Source organism: Macrobrachium nipponense, chromosome 39, assembly GCF_015104395.2.
Source record: "Macrobrachium nipponense isolate FS-2020 chromosome 39, ASM1510439v2, whole genome shotgun sequence".
Lineage (NCBI taxonomy): Eukaryota > Metazoa > Arthropoda > Malacostraca > Decapoda > Palaemonidae > Macrobrachium > Macrobrachium nipponense.
This window is the reverse complement of record NC_061099.1, coordinates 26,221,130-26,239,245: the sequence shown is the minus strand read 5'-3', so window position 1 is coordinate 26,239,245 and position 18,116 is coordinate 26,221,130. Positions and strand designations below refer to the sequence as shown.

General features: G+C 39.1%; 1 protein-coding gene across 1 annotated transcript; it reads left to right on the top strand.

Moving 5' to 3' along the window:
* Positions 1-811: 811 nt before the first annotated feature.
* Positions 812-1,456, top strand: LOC135210396 (piggyBac transposable element-derived protein 3-like). The gene has a single exon (XM_064243300.1). It carries the CDS (start codon positions 812-814, stop codon positions 1,454-1,456), a length of 645 nt encoding a protein of 214 aa, XP_064099370.1.
* The last annotated feature ends 16,660 nt before the right edge of the window (positions 1,457-18,116 follow it).

Here is an 18,116-nt window from a genome sequence, read left to right as displayed (position 1 = left end):
CATTTTATTTTTTCTTATCATTATTATTCATAATAAGCCTTGTATATTTTCATCCCTAATGATGATGAAGCCTCAAACACCTATGACCCAGATGTATATTTAGGAAACCCGATATGGCACTTCAAGAAGTTTTTCACTCCACGTATCTTAGATGAAATAGTTCATCAAAGTAATTTGTATGCAACACAAAGAGATGTGAACAAGCCACGTAATCTTAGTAAGGGGGAATTTGAACAATGGCTGGGATTACTTATTCATTTCACTATAATTAGAACTCCTCAAACACGACTCCATTGGTCTGGGGAATTGTTTGCCAGGTACAGAGATTACATTGCTATGGTCATGAGCAGATCTAGATGGGAGACTATAAAATCAAACCTACATATTCGGGATAAAAATGATGAGGTAAACAATGATAAGCTTTTCAAGGTAAGACCATTGATAGATCATTTGAGAAATAAGTTCCAGGAACTTATTTCTGTATCGACGAGCAGATGGTGTCTTTCAAAGGAAAGCATAGCATGAAACAGTACCTACCTATGGAGCCCAAAAAGTGGGGATTCAAGCTCTTTGTACTTGCAGACAGTGGAGGTCTTATTCATGATTTCATTCCTTATACAGGGTCCATTCAGCCTGTGAATAAAAAAGGTATTCCAGACCTTGGTGCATCTTCAAACATAGTCTTGCACTTGCCTGAGACAATACAAAGTAACAGGAATCACCTTCTCTATTTTGACAATTGGTTTACATCTGTTCCACTTATAAAACACCTGGCTGAAAGAAGTATCTGGTGCTGTGGAACGGTAAGGCCATGTCGGCTTCCAGGGCTATAGTTAGTATCAGATACTGTCCTAAAGAAGAAGGTAGAGGCACATTTGAGGAATGGAAGTCATCTGGTGATAGCAGTCAGTTAACAGCAGTCAAATGGCTTGATAATAAAGGTGTGACCTTGCTCTCAACCCTTGCTGACAGCCAACCAACTCATACTGCACAATGTTTTGACAAAAAAATAAGGAAAGTTATAGAGATCCCACAGCTGAACATAGTAAAATTGTACAACAAGAACATGGGTGGTATAGACCTAGCTGACCGTCTGTTATTATTGTACAGAATTCCAGTGATATCAAAGAAATATTATCATACCCTAATCTTTCACATGATTGACATGTGCATTAATCAAGCTTGGTTGCTCTACAGAAGAGATTATGAGACAGCAGGGCTTTCACAGGAGAAAAAGCATTCCTTACTGTCCTTCAGAATGTCTGTGTCTGAGTCACTCATTAGGGCAGAAAAGTATGTGCCTAAAAGAGGTCGTCCATCTTCATCTAAGAAGACAGCTGATCCACCCAAGAAAAGGCGTCAACAGATTGGTCAGGTCAGACCACAGAAGGATGTGAGGTTTGACAAAGTAGGTCACTTCCCTGAAGCAAAAGCTCCTCGTTTGTACTGCAAGTGACTTGGTTGTAAGGGTCGTACAAACATCAGGTGCATGAAATGTAATGTCAGTTTGTGCCTAAATAAAAAAAAAAAACTGCTTTCTGCAGTTTCATACCTAAAACAGTACGATTCTCCCCCTTTCTTTATCCCTCACACTTTCTAATGTAGAGAGTGAATAGGGAAAAAATCCAGAACTTCCTTTTCTTTCATAATTATTTTTTAAAGTTTCATATTATCATAAAAAGATATATTTATGTTTATGTAATAAAGCTATTATTCATTCCAGCTAAGAACAGCAACTTGTGATTCAATGTTCCTAAAAAGTAATAAATCTAGGGACTGTATTTAATGGTACATTTCATTCCCCTAGTGGCCAACATGACTAATTAGTCACATGAATGTATTACTGAATAAATTGTTGTAAACATTAACCCTTAAACGCCGAAGCGGTAAAAATCAAAAACTCCCCCGAATGCCGGAGCCGGTTTTGAGTGAGAGCGGAAGAGGAAAAAATATTTTTTTCAAAAAAATCACAGCGCGCTTAGTTTTAAAGATTAAGAGTTCATTTTTGGCTCCTTTTTTTGTCAGAAGTTTAGTATGCAATCATCAGAAATGCAATAAATCATTATCAGATGTAAATAATGCGATATATGGTAGCAAAAAAAAAAATTCATACATAATTGTATTAAAATCCAACTGTGCAAAAAACGGTGAAAGCTAACGAGTTTATTTTTTTTCGTTGTATTGTACACTAAATTGCAATTATTTTGTTATATAATACATTGTAAAACAATAAAAGGAACACCGGAAAAATGTTATCACAAAATGATGAACGAATTCGTAACGCGCGGACGTAAAAAAATATTTTTTTCAAAAATTCACCGTAAATTTAAATATTGTTCTAGAGACTTCCAATTTGTTTCAAAATGAATAAAAATGATTTTTTTATTCATTTTTTTTATTTTAGATTAGAATTGCAAATTTTGACCATTTCGGACGAGTTAAAGTTGACCGAATGTCGAAATTTTTATATATATTTTTTTATATGCACATATTTTAGAGATGAGAAAAGCTACAACATTCAATTATTTTTTATTGTATTCTTCATAAATTTGCGCACATTTTGATATATAAAACGTTATAAAAATGGCAATATTTGTGAAAGGAGCAAATATTAGGATAACGCAATGTACACATTTTCTGAGTTTTTTCGGCCGCGAAGCGGCGCGCGGAAAGAAAAAATAGAAAAATATTTTTTTCAAATATTCACCATAAATCACAATATTATTCTAGAGACTTCGAATTTGTTTCAAAATGAAGATAAATGACTGGATATTACGAGGTCGTAAGAGTTTTAGCTTACAATTACGTTTTGTTTTTTGACCATTTCGGTTGCGTCAAAGTTGACCGTACGTAGTTTTTTTCCCAATCATCGTGATTTATATGCCCATATTTCCGAAATGAGAAAAGCTACAACATTCAATTAATTTTTATTGTATTTTTCATGAATGTGTGCACATTTTGATATATAAAACTCTATAAAACGGCTAATATGGAAAGGAGCAAATATTAGGATAACGCGATGTACACATTTCGGAGATTTTCGGCCGCGAAGCGGCGCGCGGAGGGAAGAAAAATATTATTTTCAAAAATTCACCATAAATCATAATATTATTATAGAGACTTCAAATTTGTTTCAAAATGAAGATAAATGACTGGATATTACGAAGTCTTAAGAGTTTTAGCTTACAATTACGTTTTTTTATCATTTCGGTTGCGTCAAAGTTGACCGTATGTAGTTTTTTTCCCAATCATCGTGATTTATATGCCCATATTTCCGAAATGAGAAAAGCTACAACATTCAATTATTTTTTATTGTATTTTTCATGACTTTGCGCACATTTTGATATATCTAACTCTATAAAACGGCCAATGGATGGAAAGGAGCAAATATTAGGATAACGCGATGTACACATTTCAGAGTTTTTTTCTTTTTCGGCCGCGAAGCGGCGCGCGGAGGGAAGAAAAATATTTTTTTTCAATATTTCACCATAAATCACAATATTGTTCTAGAGACTTCAAATTTGTTTCAAAATGAAGATAAATAACTGAAGATTACTAGGCCGTAAGAGTTTTAGCTTACAATTACGTTTTTTGACCATTTCGGTTGCGTCAAAGTTGACCGTATGTAGTTTTTTCCCCAATTATCGTGATTTATATGCCCATATTTCAGAAATGAGAAAAGCTACAACATTCAATTATTTTTTATTGTATTCTTCATTAATTTGCGCACATTTTTATATATCTAACTCTATAAAACGGCTAATATGGAAATGAGCAAATATTAGGATAACGCGATGTACACATTTCGGAGTTTTTCGGCCGCGAAGCGGCGCGTGGAGGGAAGAAAAATATTTTTTTCAAAAATTCACCATAAATCACAATATTGTTCTAGAGACTTCAATATTATTTCAAAATTAAGATAAATGAATGAAGATTACTAGGCCGTAAGAGTTGTAGCTTACAATTACGTTTTTTGACCATTTCGGTTGCGTCAAAGTTGACCGTATGTAGTTTTTTTCCCAATCATCGTGATTTATATGCCCATATTTCCGAAATGAGAAAAGCTACAACATTCAATTATTTTTTTATTGTATTTTTCATGACTTTGCGCACATTTGATATATCTAACTCTATAAAACGGCCAATAATGGAAAGGAGCAAATATTTAGGATAACGCGATGTACACATTTCAGAGTTTTTTTTCTGTCCCGCGAAGCGGCCGCGCGGAGGGAAGAAAATATTTTTTTCATATTTCACCATAAATCACAATATTGTTCTAGAGACTTCAAATTTGTTTCAAAATGAAGATAAATAACTGAAGATTACTAGGCCGTAAGAGTTTTAGCTTACAATTACGTTTTTTGACCATTTCGGTTGCGTCAAAGTTGACCATATGTAGTTTTTTCCCCAATTATCGTGATTTATATGCCCAAATTTCAGAAATGAGAAAAGCTACAACATTCAATTATTTTTTATTGTATTCTTCATTAATTTGCGCACATTTTTATATATCTAACTCTATAAAACGGCTAATATGGAAATGAGCAAATATTAGGATAACGCGATGTACACATTTCGGAGTTTTTCGGCCGCGAAGCGGCGCGTGGAGGGAAGAAAAATATTTTTTTCAAAAATTCACCATAAATCACAATATTGTTCTAGAGACTTCAATATTATTTCAAAATTAAGATAAATGAATGAAGATTACTAGGCCGTAAGAGTGAGCTTACAATTACGTTTTTTGACCATTTCGGTTGCGGTCAAAGTTGACCGTATGTTAAGTTTTTTTCCCAATCAATTCGCGATTTATATGCCCATATTTCCGAAATGAGAAAAGCTACAACATTCAATTATTTTTATTGTATTCTTCATGAAATTGCGCACATTTTAATATATGACACTCTATAAAACGGCTAATTTGGAAAGGAGCAAATATTAGGATAACGCGATGTACACATTTCGGAGATTTTCGGCCGCGAAGAGGCGCGCGGAGGGAAGAAAAATATTTTTTTCAAAAATTCACCATAAATCACTATACTGTTCTAGAGACTTCAAATTTGTTTCAAAATGAAGATAAATGACTGAAAATTACTAAGCAGTAAGAGTTTTAGCTTACAATTACGTTTTTGACCATTTCGGTTGCGTCAAATTTGACCGTACGTTGTTTTTTTCCCAATTATCGTGATTTATATGCCCATATTTCAGAATGAGAAAAGCTACAACATTCAATTATTTTTTATTATATTTTTCATGAATGTGCGCACATTTTGATATATGAAACTCTATAAAACGGCTAATATGGGGGGAAGGAGCAAAAAAATATTAGATAACGCGATGTACACATTTCGAGATTTTCGGCCGCGAAGCGGCGCGCGGAGGGAAGAAAAATATTTTTTTCAAAAATTCACCATAAATCACAATATTGTTTTAGAGCCTTCGGATTTGTTTCAAAATGAAGATAAACTGACTGAAGATTACTAGACTGTTATGTATTTTGCTTACCCAAAAATACCAACATAAAAAAAAAATAAAGAAATATATATATATATATATAATATATAATATATATATATAGATATATATATATATATATATATTATATATATATATATATCTATATATATATATATATATATATATATATATATATATATATATATATATATATATATATATATATATATATATATATATATATATATATATATATATATATATATCTATATATATATATATATATATATATATTATATATATATATATATATATATATATATATATACTATATATATATATATATATATATATATATATATATAAATATATATATATATATATATATATATATATATATATATATATATATATATATATATATATATATATATATATATATATATATATATATCTATATATATATATATATATATATATAGATATATATATATATATATATATATATACTATATCTATATATATAATATATATATATATATAGATATTTATATATATATATATAAGATATATATATAAAAATATATAATGTGCGTGTTTCTTTATTTATTACATTTCCGATTCTGGTACGAATACATAAATAAAAGGAATGCAGGTGACACTTTTCTTTTTGCATTCAATGAAATATCGTATTCATGCATAGATATGGAGATATAACAACTTGATATAATAAATGAAAAAATAAATATAAAACAAATGCAGAATACTCTCTCCTAATCTTGACTCTTCGTTCTATTCTTGTTTTCTCCCTCCTCCATTGAAGAGTCTTGCATTTTTTTCCTCTCGACATGACGAGGTACAGGTGGAGGAGGGAGACGCGCGCCCTTACGGCTGCTGGGATAGGGCGCGGTCCCGTGAGCCCTCCCCTGACTGCCGCTGAGTCGCACTCCAATAGAAGACCGCACTGTGGTATTTGCGGTCACACTCCCCGAACCTGCATAGAGCTATCTTGCAGGTGCGACAGAAGAACCGGGTGTCTCTCCTTCTGTTATTCATATGGCACACCCGGCACCGTTTCTGCCTGCGCCTTCAAGGAGATCCAGTATGTGATCCCCTGGCATCAGCCGACACGGAGGGTCCACTACCCGACGAGGAAAGGGGGGTGGTGCGGTAGGGGCGGCAGCAGGGGTGGCGGCAGCATGGGCGGCGGCAGCAGGGGCGTCGGCAGCAGGGGCGTCGGCAGCAGGGGCGTCGGCAGCAGGGGCGTCGGCAGCAGGGGCGTTGGCACCTCTATGACCGAAGTAGGCACCCCTTAGGTCTGCCCTTTCCTGTACGGGGAGATCTACAGCTCGGGGCAGGGGGGCAGTGATGGAAGGCCACTCCTCGGGATTAAAGTTGATGAGGGCATTCCCGGCTACCTCTAGGAACTGTATGTGGGACAACCTCGGAAGATTGTTACCGCGGTACCCACAGTACAGTATGTAGGCATTTTGGAGGGCCAACTGAAGGATGTATTTGAGGAGCTTTTGTGTCCACCTCCTGGTTCTCCTGGCGAAGGGATAATATTGGATGAGCTGATCAAAGAGATCAACTCCTCCCATGTGCCTGTTTGTAGTGCCCAATGACGGTAGGGAGGTCTAAACGAAACTCCTCATACACAACTCGGCCCTGTCGACGTGTCTTCTTCCGCTGCACGATCTCCTCTTGGACAGGTTCATGGCTCGTCGAAATCATGGGGACGAGTCGGACACCCTTCCAACAGATGACAAAGACAGCTCCCTTCCGCCGCCACTGTGTCTCTCCTCTTGCCAGATGTTGCGGATGGCTAGCGAACCGCTTGAGGGAATTCGGGGCCCCACGCACCAACCGAAGGGTACCACTGACGTGAATACCTGCTTCATACAGTTCCTGGGCCAGGGATACCGAGTTATAATAATTATCCATAAACAGGTGGTATCCCTGGTTACGGAAACGATCCACAAGCCTGAAAACAGTGTCACGCAACGTGGAGAAGACCCCGGAATACACCGAAAAGTCCACGACGTAGCCAGTGTTGGCCTCGGTAATAAAAAAAAATTTAACGCCATAAATTCTTCGGCTTCTTGGGGTTATACACTTTGATGCTTAGACGTCCTTTGTAAGGCATCATCCCCTCATCCAATGAAAGGTTCTTTCCAGGAATCACGAGAGTTAAGTTACACAGCGTTCACGGATATAATCCAACACTGGGCGCACTAAAATGAGGCGATCAGAGTTATTCCGGGGTATGGCCCTTCGGTTGAAGGCGTTGAAATATCTGTCCAACGCCAGGAAAGTATCACGGGGCCATAACGCCGGGCACATTGGGCGTACCCAGAAAAAATTACGCCTCCAATATATCCTGACGTCGGAAGCAGGCAACAATCCAAAAAAAACGTGGAGCCCCAAAAAATGCGCCATGTCAGGGAGGTTGCAACCCCGCCAATAATACGACAATGTCGTGCGCAATTCATCACGGCAGTACCTGGCGTAGTCCGCCGTCTCTGCTACCAGGTACTCCAGCAATTCCCGCGTAAGGAAAAGCTGAATGAAACCCAGAGGAGTCAGGGGAGCAGGTACGGTGAGGCCAGGATTTGCCACAAATGGATGCATGGTAGGTGGTGTGGGGTCCTCTGTCCACCCATCCTCGCTTTCGGATGACCGAGGTTCACCTTGGCTGCTCGCTCGACTATCCGACCTTCTGCGTGCCCGTGCGCGTGCACGCGCACGAGCGCGGGTACGACTACGAACACGAGACCCCCTCACTGGCCCATCTCCCTCACTCAAGCCTTCGCTTTCTGTATCATCCTCATCGGCGCGAAAACTTGAACTAAACTCTTCATCATCCCCCTCCTCAGATTCCCCCTCATACGCACTGAAACTACTGAACTCTAATTCGCTTTCGGGATGTGACCCTCGAACGGACATTGGGGGCAAATATTCGTCGTCATCACTTTCATCGAGAGTTATGTCCTCATCACTTGACGACCATCCGCCATCAAAATGAGGACTTGCCACATACTCTCGATCGAGCTCTGATAAATATTCATCAATGTCCCTTTGTTGGAGCCCTCCCAAATTCCTACGAATGCCCCTAAGGATGGCCTGATGCTTCCTTGGGGTTACTAACGGCAAATGAGACACTTGAGAAGCACTTTCATCGACACGTAGTCGCACAGAACGGCGTTGAGGAGCAAGGTCAGGTTGGGTGCTTGTTCCTTCCCCAGCATCCAGGTCCAAAACTCTCCTAACACGTTCCCTTCTGACGGGTAAAACGTGCCTTTCGCGTTTCGTACGACGTCCAGACATCTCTATGAACGTCCTGTATCAACACAAATGTTCAAAGTCTCGCACAAGCTCAGAAAAACGCGGTTCCGATAAAAGATCGCTCTCGAACGGTGCGTCGCTGATGCTGGCTGGGGCGAGAAGAAGGCATTTCGCGCCTGCGCACTTGGGTCACGCATCAAAACAAAACAAGGCCTTGATCCGTGAACTCCCAGCATCCCCCAAGGCGCGTGATTCAAAAGTTTTCGGCTGGTAGGCCTATGAGTATTTTTCTGCGAATTTTAAAAAAAACTTTTTTGAGACGACGTATGGTACGTCCATTCGGCAATCGGGGGAGATTTTGACTCGACGTTTAATACGTCCATTCGGCGTTAAAGGGTTAAGAAAAATTATCTGGGACCTTTGTCAGGTCTATAAAAGTCTAAAAAACAAAGCATAATTTTTTTTACCAAAGGAAAGTATAGGCGGTCCATAGGGTTAAACACATTTTGGCAGGAATATAAGTAACTTTCATACGCATCATATGGAAATATCTTACATCCCTTCTCTAAAATAAATGTATTACACTTTTCATGAAATTGAAGGTTTATCAAGTATTATACAGAAGAGAAATGTATGGCATACTGACGACAAAATGATGTGATATGAAAGAGAAAACAAAAAATCATATAAGTGGAACATGATTACGTGCTCATTGCAAAGTAGGCTGACATTTAGTTGCATGAAATTGACAAGTTATTACAAAAATGGTCACATATTCAGTGCAAAAAAAATCAAATTGTGCATAACTAAAGATAAATCCAATTGTACATAATTGAAAAATCACAAAATGTAGTTTTTATGCCAATTCAGAGGATTTACTTTCCTCGTCTCTCTTCTAGGTTGGCGGGCAGCACACGAGTCAGCAGGGGGAAGTGAACGAGTGGGTGGGGAATCCTGCACTCTTATTTCCCGGAGATGTTTTCTGTTTCTCGTTGATACTCTTCCACTACCATCTAGTTTTATGACATATTGGCGGTCTCCTTTCATTTCAACGACTTGTGCAATACGATCCCAGCCCTTAGAGACAACATTTTGCACTGCCACTGTGGTACCCGTTTGCAAGGGGTGGAGTCTCTTTGCACTCGAATCATGACGGAACTTGACATTTCTCAAGTGTCTACCCAACTCCTCCTCTCTGTCTATCATAATGTCTGCCCACTGCTCTGTTATCTTATGATAGCTTTTAATCATGGGGACTGAGTCTCTGAGTTGTCGTCCCATCGCTAATTGTGCCGGCAATTTATCGATGTCTCTTAGGGGCGTATTTCTATATTGCAAAATGGCTTTTGCAAAACTATCTGTGTCGAGGCATCCGTCGCTTTTTGTGTTATCTTGAATGGTTCTTTTTGCTGTACGTACTGCTGCCTCTGCCCTCCCGTTGGATTGGGGGTAATGGTCTGAGGATATTCTCATCCTAACCCCCAATTTCTGTAGGAAGCTAGCCATTTCAGTGCTTACCAAATTGGTGCCACCATCGAGGGAGATTTCTTCTGGGGCACCCCACTGCATGAAGTATTATCGGAAGAGTGGGATCAAGTAGCACCACTTGGAAAGAAGGCAATTTCCAGCCAACCAGTAAGCCTATCTGCATATGCCAGATATTGTTTTCCACATATTTGAAACATATCCGTGACTGTCTGTTGAAACGGATATTCAGGGGGTGGGATGGCGCGATGACGTCACATGTTCTGCACTGCATCCTCTTGAGTTTCAGTTGACCCTCCATCCCAGGCCAATACACAGCCTGTCATGCCCTACGAATCATTGAATCAGAACTTTGGTGGCCTGTGTGTAGGTTAGGGACAACTCGTTCTCGTAGTGATACAGGTATTACTAGATGTATTGTGCCCTTCATCATATGAATACACCACCAGTTCGTCCACGATGCCAAGTCGGTCCCGTACGTTAAAATACAGCTTTATGCTGAAGTCGACTAAATTTCTTGATACCAGCCAAGAACCTGTGGCTATCATACTCTTTAGCAGCTGATATTCCACATCGCTTTCAGCAGCTTCTTTTATAGAATTCCAGTCAAGGGTTACGACGTCATCACTTAGCAACGTGATCAATGCTGCAACGCACGAACTCTCAACCTCCTCCCCCATCTCATGGTCACTTGCATTTATTGGGCTTCTGATTACTGGGTATCATAAAAGAGTATCGGCTGCTGAGTTTTTCTTCCCAGAAATGTATTTCACTGTGAAACTGTATTGTAATGCTTTTTCCTTTAATCTAAGCAAACGAGGATTCGCAATGTCTTTCAATTCTCTATCACCAAACACTTTGACCAGCAGATGGTGGTCAGTAACAAGGATAATATTGGGACATCCCAGTAGGAATAATCTAGCTTTCTGAAAGCACCATACCATGGCAGCAGTCTCTCCTTCAACGACTGCATAATTGACTTCTGCCGAGGTTAAATGTCTACTTCCACAGAGGGCAAGCTTCCATCCCCCTTTGGAACAAAATGGGGCCTTATCCTCTTCACAACTGCAATGTTGCTGTAACACCAGAAATCCCATCCCATCACACGACCAGTCAGTGATTATCGCAGTTCACCTAGATTTATCATAATAGGCCAATCCATCCCCAATCAAATTGCATAAAATTTCTTTAGTCTTTTCGAATGCATCCTGTAACATTTCATCCCAGTATACCTTTCGACTGGTAGACTTTTTTAGGAGGTCTTGAAAGGGTTCCATTAGTTGAGAGGTAGCAACAAATGGTGCCAATTGGTTTACGAGGCCAAACCAAGACCATATGTCAGTGATGGTTGGTTGATTTGGCATTGGGAAGTTCTTGATTGCAGACACCTTTTCCTCACCTGGCTTGAAATTGTCCAAACCTAATTCATAGCCTACAAAGTCTACCTCGCGCTGGCAAAATTGAAATTTATCAGGATTGTTTGTAACTCCGTTCTCTTCACATACTTGTAAAAAACTTATCGTGAGATAAAACGCTCCTTCCACAGTATCATCACATAGGAGAACAACATCGACACATTTAGATTTTCTCGGAATGTCCGCTATTACATCATCAAAGCGCTTTGAGTATGCATCCGAGGCAGAGACATGTCCCATCGGGGTCCTACAATACTGGTACCTACCCCATGGGGATATGAAGTTAGTCAGGTGCCGACTCTCCTCATCTAATTCCACTTGATGAAAACCAGAATAGGCATCTATTACAGTTGTGTATGAATGCACAGGTACACTGGATGCCATGTCGAACCTGGCAAAAGTGTGACGGGTTCCTCTTTTACAATATTTGTTTAGCTTTTGGTAATCCACTGTTCTTCTTGGGTTTCCGTTCCTTTTAGCTACTACTACCATTCGCGCACACCAATCGGTCGCAGTTCCTGTAGGAACGGGGCGGATTATTCCTAGTTTTACATCGTCGTCCAGCTGTTTTTTTACCTCTTGCTCCCAATGCTTGGGAATTGGAATTGGCGTATGGCATGCATATGGGACTGCATCAGGGAGAAGGTGGATATGGTGTGGCTTTCCCTTCATTATCGGTAATGGATTCCGTTTAATATTGAATACCGTACCAGAGAAGCGCTCCAAAATACACCTTTTGAGCTTAGGTACATTGGCCTCCTGAGGGGAGAATGGCAACTCTATGACATCATGGGTGTTGCTCCCATCACTGGTGATGTCATTGGCATCCACATGATTGGGCCGTTCCCTACCAATATTATTTACTGAAACTCCGTCTACCTTAACATGATGGGGAAAGTTTGCATCCACTAATACTAAACACTTGCATACATCGATAGATAGGTATAGCCTAGAGACACCGCACACTACTAACACCTCTATGTTTAGAGCATAATTTCTACCCAATGTTATTGTACAACGTAGACTACCCGGTACTCTCATGGGTTTTTCGGCAGCATGATTAACCTTGGCGTTCGAACGACACAACTGTTTCAAGTTCAGTCCTAATTGATGCAAAACCTTTTCCCTCATAATACAAACTTCAGCCCCAGTATCGGCAATAACATCGATAAATGCTATATACATTGGTACATCACGTCTCATTTTATGTTCAACTTTTGCATGCACATGCGGAAACTTTCCCGCCAATGCTGTTACCTGTTGGACCCCACTGTGCTGCACTAACGTGCATGCCGTCACTGACATGGTGTCATCATCATGATCAACTTCAATGCATGCTGCCTTATTCGCACGTTTTTTCTGCAATATCTAGCTAAATGACCCTTTACACCACAGTTGTGGCAACACACTTCACTTACATAGCAGCTCGATTTACTTTTCTCATGAATGCACCCACAATTATCACATCTTTACCTGACTTGATTAGCTTACTATCCTTTTGTCGACGAAAGTTCGATTTTACTGCCGCAACATCAAGATGTTCTGTTTCATTATTATTATTATAGGGCAGCAATTCTTTCCCCACCTTGGCAGTAATGAGTCTGATTAATTTTGGTGGTCCCACTATTCCTTTCAGCTGCCTCATATATTTCACACTTCTGTAGTATTTTGGCGACACTGTTATATTTTTCGTAGTCTTGGAGTATTTTTTGTTTCAATCCACAGTTATTTAAACCACTGGCTAACCTGTGAGTCAGCATATAGTCACTCATATAATTTTGGCACCGAGGGCAGCGGAAAGCACAGTCTAAAGCCAATTCCTGACACCATGTACATATGTCTTCGTGGGTTCCATAGGCCCTTGTTGTGCACTAAAAAGTTTATCCCACAGAATTGCATGGTTCACAGACTTTTGAGTTACTTCTTGGATGGCACGTTCTTCGGACGTGTAACAGGCGTTCAATGCCCTTTGTAACTGATCATCGCAGTTCAAACGAATGCTTAGCACAGCATCTTCAGTAGAAACCCTGCCAATTTGGAACCAATCTGTCATAGACCTACGCCACTTCCTAAATGCTCCTTGTGACATTTCGTACGAACATTTGTTGGGCATAATTGCTCTCATACCTGAGGGAGCACCACTGCTCTGTCGCTGCTTCAAGAAAAGGTTTGCCATGGCACTCAGAAGGTCTTCATTCCCACCATTGGTGCGGCTACGTGCAGCCCGTTGAAGGGCCCCTCTTCTTGGTGTTGTTGAATATCTTGCACCCGACATCTTGAAGGCTTCCCAGGTCCTTATATCACTGCACCATGTAAGCAGGTTAGGTATACTCCAACACGAGCAATATGCAATAGCTGTATATTCACGTAATCCAATACATGATGGGCAGCAGTGCACGTGACAATGTTGAGGCCATGCTTACTCCAGCGAGACTGCCCCAGACTCAACTTCTCACACCTTAAACACATTTTGGCGGGAATACAATTAACTTTCATATGCATCATATGGAAACATCCTACAGAAACTAATACATCGCTACATGAAAATACATTTAGTATAGTGTAATAAGCAATAAAAAAAACCTTACCCTGCCATACATGTACAGTGTGCATAAAACACTTCACAAAGTTAAATTAGGCGAGAGCATCGTCGGCTATTGTTCGCTTTTGCCCACCAGCTACTGCGCATGTGCCAAATATGATTCATTGTTTACAAACATTAATCTCTCCTATTGGTTACGCTTATAACATTTAAGCTTGATGCAATGCTAGCGCAATAGCTCTTAACTGAACATGTCTATGGACGACGTTACATGACGTCTTGCCATCATTCAGGAGGTTTTCCTCTACTCATTTCGTTAGGTGCATTCTGAGCTGGTGGTTTAACATCTTGGTGAGCGGTTTGCACATCTGAGTTAATTAAATCAGAGATGTTTGAAACTTGCACTTCTGTATTATTTGTACTCAATGACTGCAACAGCTCAATGTGATCTTTTACAATCTTTCCATCGACAATAACATAATGTAAATTACTTACATTCCAGACAGTTTCTCCTTGTACTAATTTTTTCTGGTGTATTGTATGACTTTACCATGACATAGCTTGAAGGAGTGAAACATCTTACCCAGGTGGGAAGTTTCTTTACATGACCATATCCTTTCTGTTCTAACTGACTGCAAGATTGGACACATTAGATCTAACTTATTCCTGGTCCTCCTCCCCATCAGCAAATATGAGTGTTACATGCATAGCACTATGTAGAGTTGTTCTATAGGATAAAAGGAACTTTATCATATGAGACGCTACATTACCAAAGTTTGCTTGTCTACACTTCCTATTATGTTTGAAAGTTTGATCAAATATTTCTGTTCTACCATTTGTTGATGGATGCAATGTGGCTGGTAATGTGTGTTGTATACCATTTACATTCAGAAATTCTTTAAACTCCTGTGAGGTAAACTGTGGACCACAACATATGGCAAATCATATGTTGTGAAAATTTGCATGTGTGATCTTATAGTTATTACCAATGGTGTTGTTTGCATTGGTAAAACTTCTGGCCACTTGCCATATGCATCTACTAATATCAGATAAGAGTATCCTAAAAATGGACCTGCAAAATCTATGCATATGTTTCCACAGGTATCTTGGTAATTCCCATGGGTGCATGTGTTGATTTAGGATTATTTTATTGCACTGCACAATTCATTTAATCTTTAACCAACTTTTGAATGTCCCTATCAACACCTGGCCACCAAACAAGTAACTCTTGAGCACCTTGTCTGAAGGTCTTATCCCTAGGTTAAGTATTGTTAGTGCAACTCTTTCAGAAATTATTGTTACATCTGCAGCTACGTCTATCTGCACGGGTGTGAGTTTCCCATTTATTTCTGTTTGGGCCATAAGACGTTCTTGTGCAAGTTTATTCACAGAATTAATGTGAAATGCAAATTCTTCTTCTGTTGTCTTATGCACACTTTCTTCATTTGAGCTGGAGCTGTCATTTGAATTTATGCTTCTATTGTTCTGTTTAGTGGTCTTTTGCTTAGCAAACTTACATTTACTTATTAAGTGACCACGCTTTCTGCAGTTGTTGCACGTCTGACCTGATGCTAGGCAAATATCCCAATCACTGTTATTATAATGATCTTGTTTACCACTCTATAGCATGATTTCTTTTGAGGTTTTTGTGTGCATATGGGACTGATTTTTCTATGAGTAAGCGGATATACCAGGGCTAGGCTTATTTGCTTGAAGTGTTTGCCCTTTCTTTTTATGTTGGTAACTTTTTATAAGCTAGATGATTTACCAGGCAACTGCCATCATTATGAGTCATGCCTACAATGACATTTGACTGGTAATTAACAGTTTCTAATGTTCTTGCTATTTCCAGACCCATTTGCAAGGTTACCTTTTTTTTAGCATTTTCTTTCTAAGCTCCTGTGAGGTACTCCTTTCTATAACTTGCTCTATTAAACTCTCTTCTAGATCTTCAAATTCATAGGTTATAACTAATTTTTTTTTAACTTAGTCACAAGATTCTATTGTGTCACCTTATTCTTGGAATGCTTGGGTGAACTGATGAGCAAAATATTTTGTGAGCCTTTCTAGTTTCAATTGTGTCCTGAAATGATTCATCTGTTAGATCCAAAGTGTTGTATACTTCCTGAACCTCCAGACCTGCAGTATGGAGTAACAATCCCCATAAGGTCTTCCGTAATTGTCTAAGTCAACTTCGAATGATTTATGCCCATAAGAAACAATGGAGAAGTCAATTTCTCTCATAAGGTCTTCAGTATTATTTATTTTTTCCCATAAGGTCTTCAGTAATTGTAACAAAAACTTCTGCTGCTCTTCATTTATTTTCCCTAGTGTTTCTAGATAAACCTGGAAGCTGCCTATCCACTTTTCCATCTTTTGATATCTATCAGCATTTTTACTGTGAGATACTTAGAAGTTTGAGTTAGGCTAGGACTTTCTTTGACCTAGGCAAGCCTATATTAGATTCTGCTAAACCTAGTTTATGAATTCCTACTAAAATTCTATCTAGGCTAAACAACCTTATTTTGTTGCTTGCACTCACAATTACTACTACCTTGTAGGGTATACTTTCCTAGACCTACCTTGAGCTCTAATGTAGGCTATATTTGCACAGATCTACCTTGACCCTTTTTACTCTCTAAACCAATCTATGAGTCCTTTGGGCGCTCCCGATCTGGCGCAGTGATGTTTGGTTGTTGGTTTGAAGGTGGTGAAGACATCCAGTTGTGATTGTCTTTGACTCACATCATCTAGGTTGGAGGTTAGGTGTAGGCTAGGGTTTATTAGTGAGAAATTTTAAATCATTTTCTTAAATTTTTGTTATTTAAATAAATATAAATGCTTTAAATATTTCATTTATTTGCTAACTGCAAATTGTCTTCCAAGTATTACTAATCAAATCGGAATCAAGAAGTAAGGCTATTTTGCAATGCATATAAAGTTCATTTAAAGGACATCACAACGCATGCATGGAAACTCGTGCGCAAGAAAGCGTCGCTCCACTTCACAATTTCCCTCGCAGCAGGCTCATCACCAAAAACACGAGGTCTTCAAGTGAAGGCCATCTTAAGTGGCTATAGGGAATGCTTCCCTCATCCTCAAGAATGATCAAACTGCAATGTTAAATCTAACAAATGAACTACCTATTCAGTTAACCAGAATTCCTGGGAGTTTTGAATTCACGGAGATCCCCGGCTATTCTTCAACAAAATGCATTTTCGTCGAAAACTGATGTACCTCCTACCTCGTGGCAAGCCCTTTTATGCAGGTAAGACCTTATGGAGTTTTGGTTCTCGACCTGAAAATGTATTTTCCAGATCAAATTCATTGTGAAGCATGAACTTACAATCACGGAGTCATAATTCATTTGGCAGCGCAGGCTCTGTTCAAAAGGAATTTTAAAAAATAGTTCTCACATGATTTTCTTTTCGATGAAAATCTGTAAGAGCGTGCTTGTTCTTCACGCCTTCGTCTTGTTTTAAATTTAGTTAATTCGCTCACACATGTCTGACAGACAGGAAAAGGAGGGTGGTTTACCTTTGTTTCCGCACGAACGTGGGTAATTTATCAGGATGTCAAATTAACCAACATCATCACTGTATCACCTTGTATTTTTTGCCTTGAATTATTTAAGTGCTTGCTGTTATGCACGAAGCCTAATAGGGCCAAGTGTATGTATAATTTTTTCTTGCAGTGTTCTAAATGACAGTGATATGTCTCCTGAAGAACCGGTGGTTCAGAAGGAATTTGAAAGTCAAGCTGTATATGCAGATGAAGTTAGTGTAAGGTTAGGTAAAATTCAGACACTTTTGAATGGCTGTAAGAAACCTAATGTTGGTACTGCCCCAGCATCAGTCAAGTTGCCTCGTTTACAGTGTAAAGTGTTTGATGGTCAGTTGGATGACAAGCTTGAATTTAAAAACTTCGTATTGCAG

Coding starts and splice junctions, on each gene's coding strand:
- LOC135210396 (XM_064243300.1), top strand. CDS start 812: ATGTCGGCTTCCAGGGCTATAGTTAGTATCAGATACTGTCCTAAAGAA.